Source organism: Cornus florida, unplaced genomic scaffold, assembly GCF_030987335.1.
Source record: "Cornus florida cultivar Cherokee Brave unplaced genomic scaffold, ASM3098733v1 CherokeeBrave_3.0.0_Hap2_Chr01, whole genome shotgun sequence".
NCBI lineage: Eukaryota > Viridiplantae > Streptophyta > Magnoliopsida > Cornales > Cornaceae > Cornus > Cornus florida.
Window position 1 is genome coordinate 84352951 of NW_026775571.1, and position 5252 is coordinate 84358202.

The following is a 5252-nucleotide window of genomic DNA, read 5'->3' on the forward strand; positions in this document are numbered from 1 at the left end:
TTCCCCTCTAGCTTCAAGAGGTTGGTCTTCTTATTTGCTCCATTCATATCTACTCTAAACTCCTTAAAAAAGAAAGGGATAGACCAACAACCAATTTTGAGGACATGTGATGATCGAAATGCATCAATTATATTCTTTAGTTTGTAACATCATCCATAAAAAATGAAAGGTGTTGATATTTATAATGGAATGTATGTTTATTGTAAAAAGACATATAGCATCATCAAGTAGGGTACATATATAGAGTAACTCTATTCTACAAAGCGACTATTCTCATAGTTGAATCTGTTGTATTCTCACAAACACACATGGCAATTAGAAATTTTCCCAATTAGCAATAAAACACTAAGAACAAGAGCACATGAATGCGCATGCATTAATTAAAAAAAATTTACATTGCTAGGCATGCATAAAAATTTTGTCACAATTCAACAATATCTAAATTTCCTCACCATCCTCAAAAGAAATAACTATCATTTGGGAAATAGACATCACTAACAATATTACTATTGTCGGATGAGAAAACACTATATTGCTGCTCTTGACCACCATACACTTGTTCATGTGGTTCTTGGCTAAACTGTTGCTGCTGTTCTTGTAGGTGTTGCTGCTGCTGCTGTTGATCAGGCCATGTTTGCTGATTATAACCATTCAATCCGAAAGACGCCACCATAGAAGTCACCGAAACAACGCGCTCATCACTCGTCTCTCCAAAACTCAAGTTGATAGGGCCTCTCTGAGCCCCGTGTGAGGAGGAATTACCACTAGAGCAGCCAGTGAACTGTTGCACCAGGGCGCGAAAATTGGTGGTGTCGGCGTTGAGGAGGGTTGTGGGTGTCCTCCTGGAAGCCCTGGTCCGCCTTCGGATTGGTTTGGAAATGCAGCCCTTGGGGTTCAGTTGACTGCTTGAGGTAGGGCTTGGATTGCCAGGGCTCAACACGTGGTCGGTGGGAACGACAACGCTGGGGTCGGAGAGTTCTCCGCCTGGCGGCGACACCACCACCACCGGTCTAGTGGCGGTCTGTTGATAGTATGGCAGAAATTCACCGGAGCCTGGCATGGTGTGCTCACCCATCTTTCAGGCCCTTTGTTATGAAAGGAGTAACCAACATTAGCTATTTTATAGTCCACTGCTAGTATAGTCAAAGTGTTGAATTTTGACTATTCACGAAAGAGAGTGAGAGAGAGAGTCTTGAAGCCAAAGTCTCTGCAGCTTCCAGGAAATAGAGCTATAGTGTGTGCTTATCTCAATGAGATAATGTAACATATCTGTGTTGAAGTCATCCTAAGACTCATTATTTTGGAGCCTTTTTTATGGGCTTGATTTGCCTCTTTGATCATGAAATGTGAAAAGGCCAACTTAGTCCCATTCAAGTGCTCGATAATTTCTGCGATACAATACGGATACTTGTTGAACTGTATCGAACGAATCTCGTTATTCAACACGCATAATCACTTATGCAATGACTTTTCTTTCTCATCATTGATTATCATCTTTTCCTAATCTTCCATAATTTTTCGATTGTGTGCAGTGTGATTGTTCATATGTTATTCAGTGTGTGTATGAGTGTGTATGCATTAGGGTGCAGTTGTCTCAATGTGTGCATTTGTACAGAGATTTTAGAATATTCCAATAACATGGTTCCCACAAGGGCCACAACACAAATAATTAACAATGACCAAAAGTATGTTGACTAGCATTAATATTCCACTAGTTGAATACCAACTCCACACCACCAACCCATATGAAAAACAAAAAAACAACAAAACAAAACATATATATATATATATATATATATATATATATATATATTTGGTGAAAAAATTAATAAATAAAACAAAAATAGTATTTATCCACCATTACTTCTTAGTTATTAACTGGAAAAAAAAAAAAAAAAAAAAAAAAAAAAAAAAAAGGGGCCCTATCTATTCAAGGTTTCTGAGTTTTAGGAGTTCAAGCAGATATTAAACTACACTAATTTTTTTCTAATTACTTTTGGCCTCCTTTGCTTTACATATGACTTCAAAAATGATTAATCATCATGTGCTTGGAAAATATAAAGCCGCGAACTTAATTAAGGTTCATAAAGACAAAATATTTAATATGCCCCATGATATTACGTCAATCTCTACCACAAGTCAATGTTCAATGTATATAGTTCAGCGGTGTGAATGAGATTAAATATGCTTATCTACCATCCTTGTCTTTGTAAGTTTCTCAAATGTTTGTGTGTGTGTGTGTGTGTGAGAGAGAGAGAGAGAAAGAGAGAGAAGTTCGCATGGACAGCTCAACTGATTAGATATTTTCAGTGAATACTGTACCTCTTATTCGAATTTCATTAATTGCGACAGTTGAATTTAAATGATAAGCATGATTTGTGAAAGATTGCGTGATTTGAAAGGTGTACCTAATCCACTCACATGTATGAACACTGTCTTCAGACACGGATCTGCGAAGGGTTTAGTGGAGTTTATTATTGCATTTTTTACTTTTAGATTTATACCTTTTTACATTTATATCCATAAAATTATGAAATTACCCCAATGAAATAATGAAAAACACCATCTATATAAATCCCCCCCTAATCCTGCCACATGGATGGTGAACTAATGTGAACATTCTCTCTCCTCTCTCCATATGTCCATAATATATATATATATATATATATATACACATATGAGTGTATTTGCACGTGTTTCATCAACCAAGATGTTGGCTTAAGCTGCAGCTTAAGCATCCTGTGTTTCAGATATGGAATGGAACAAGTTAGCAGTGAGGTGTGACTAAAACAAAGAATGATACTTGATTTAATTCCTTTCTTTATTGTTTACCAACTTTTCTTTTTATATATTTTTAACACTCTTTTGATGGATGTGTATACCATATGAGAAACGCCTATCTCATTCTTTTTTACATAAAAACAAAAAAAAAATAGAGAAATAATACAATATTTTTACACAATTCAATTTCACCATGAACACATCACCATGTGTATACAATTAATCTTACAAGCTGAATCACACCATGCTCTCCCATTAATCTTAGCTTGGTTTGTGATCATCAACTCAATTCCAACCTCGATCGAGATTGACTTGTTATATAGTGCATATTGATTCATATGGTGTTTTGAACTCGAATCCTCTCGTGGCCATTTTCATTTCATATCTGTGGTTACATCGTTATTTCATGATGTTTCATTTCGTCATATCTAATAGGGAACATAGACAGGTGCACAGGATCCGCCCAGATTCATTTCTCTACTCCCGGTGAATTATTCTCCATTGTCTATTTGAAATCTCTTTAATTAATAGTGTAAATCTTCTTTCAATTTCAAAGTAGTAAAAATAAAAACATAAATAAGAGAAACACACGCATACAAAAAGTGACAGATAAAAAGATATGATTAATTATCAGTCATTATCAAACAAGGCACCAAGTCTCTGACCCTTTCTCCACGTACTGAGAAGGACTTGGCTTGTAGAGCAAGTTTACCATATGTAAACTTTGACCAAAGAATTTTCTCCCAAACACATCACAATCACTTTGTCAAGAAGAGCAAAACATTTCAAAGAAAAAGTGGAGCTTATTTAATGGGGTAAGAAAATGAAGAAAAAAAATGTACCGTTTCTAACTTTCTATGCATCCACTTGAGTGTTCACTACAATAACCAGAGGGTAAAATACATCATTGTTGGACTTTTGTGGTCTGAAGAAGCATGTGTTCATCAAAGTCAAAGCGTTCACATTGAAGCTTCATGACACGGTCACTACTATTTGGCCTTTGCAGAATCAAAATATATAATATATATCAAATAATGATAAGACCTTCCAGATTTCATTTGAATCAGTCAACGTATGGGAAAAATATGATTATTGGAGGGAAAATGAGGAAAAGAAAAAAGAAAAGAAAAGGAATGATGCAATTATAGCCACACGATCAACATGTGCTGAGGCTTCGCCATATATTCACAAACCCTAATAGTGGCTGGTCCAATAATTTTTTTATCATACCTAGTAGTCTAGCAAAGAAGGCTAGCCAAGGGATTTTTATCCAAAACTAATAATGACCGGTTGTAACGAGTGGGCGTTTGTCTATTTATTCAAAAGCTCATATTGAACAGTACTTCATACCCCTCTATTTATATATACTTCAACCCATATCCAAATTCAATGTAGGACAAGTCCCACTTGTAATCCCACCTGAACCCTCGCAACGCCCTCGTTTACCCGGACGCCCTTTGAAACGGACGCTTGGCGTGACACCGGATTAAAGACTGGGTCTAACTCTGATATCAACTGAAACGGATGAATGCTTACTCATTTATCCAAAACTTTAAGTTATTGAATAATATTGCATACTCACCCATTTATACCCAATCACTCTCCCATCCTATTCCAATGTGAGAATATGAAGTAATTTTTAATCAGACCTAGTAGTGGGGTCTAGCTCTGATCCAAGGGATTTTTTTCCAAAACTTTGATCTCACCCAACGGGGTAAAAGATTTCATATGTTAGAACTTTTAGTTAGACTATTAGGTCTGAATTGCATTATCTTAACGAGTAAAAGTAGCTCAAGTTAGTTCACTCACTCATTGAAGCTAACTTCAAACTATTAAGGAGTTCAACACTCTTTTACTTGAACAACTCTTAGCAACATCGGACATAGAGCTCAAATAGGCTCATGAAAAGTTGCATAGATAGCAGCAATAGAGAATGAAAAGAATACTCCATACAATTAGATCAAGGGTCATATACTTATCCGCGAAAATTGTGAAATAAAGTTATTTCATTGTGCTTTTCGCATCCATGCATGCCTGAAGAACGAATTAGTACCCGAATTTCAAATTTTAAATTTCCAAAAGAACCCAACATTCAAACTCAGAAAAAACAACCAGAACTTTACTCTGGCATATGGTGTCGATCATTATAACGGATTTCAGAGTGCAGAATTTTTCTCTTTTCTCCTTGGAATGATTCCCCACCTTATGATGAGGGAGATAGTTCACAACAAAAGTAGCTGCTTAGCAGTTCAAGAATATTACACTCATCTGATAGATACAGAAACCAAACCAAGAGAGAGAGACATTGTTGCTCACTCAAAATTCTCTCTATTTAGTCAAAAGGAGAGAAAACGAAAAGGAAATGATACAACAATCCGCATTTACATTGAAAAGGTGTACAAATAAACTCGCAGTGTTTATGAATGAAGTTGAGAGAAAAGTATAAAAGATATATACAACACTTGGTGAAA

At 35.9% G+C, this 5252-nt stretch overlaps 1 protein-coding gene across 1 annotated transcript; it reads right to left on the bottom strand.

Moving 5' to 3' along the window:
• Window positions 1-331: 331 nt before the first annotated feature.
• On the bottom strand, window positions 332-1103 carry LOC132304530 (uncharacterized). Its single transcript, XM_059802299.1, has one exon. The coding sequence runs from the start codon at window positions 1073-1075 to the stop codon at window positions 458-460; it is 618 nt and encodes a 205-aa protein (XP_059658282.1). The 5' UTR covers window positions 1076-1103; the 3' UTR covers window positions 332-457.
• Window positions 1104-5252: the final 4149 nt, after the last annotated feature.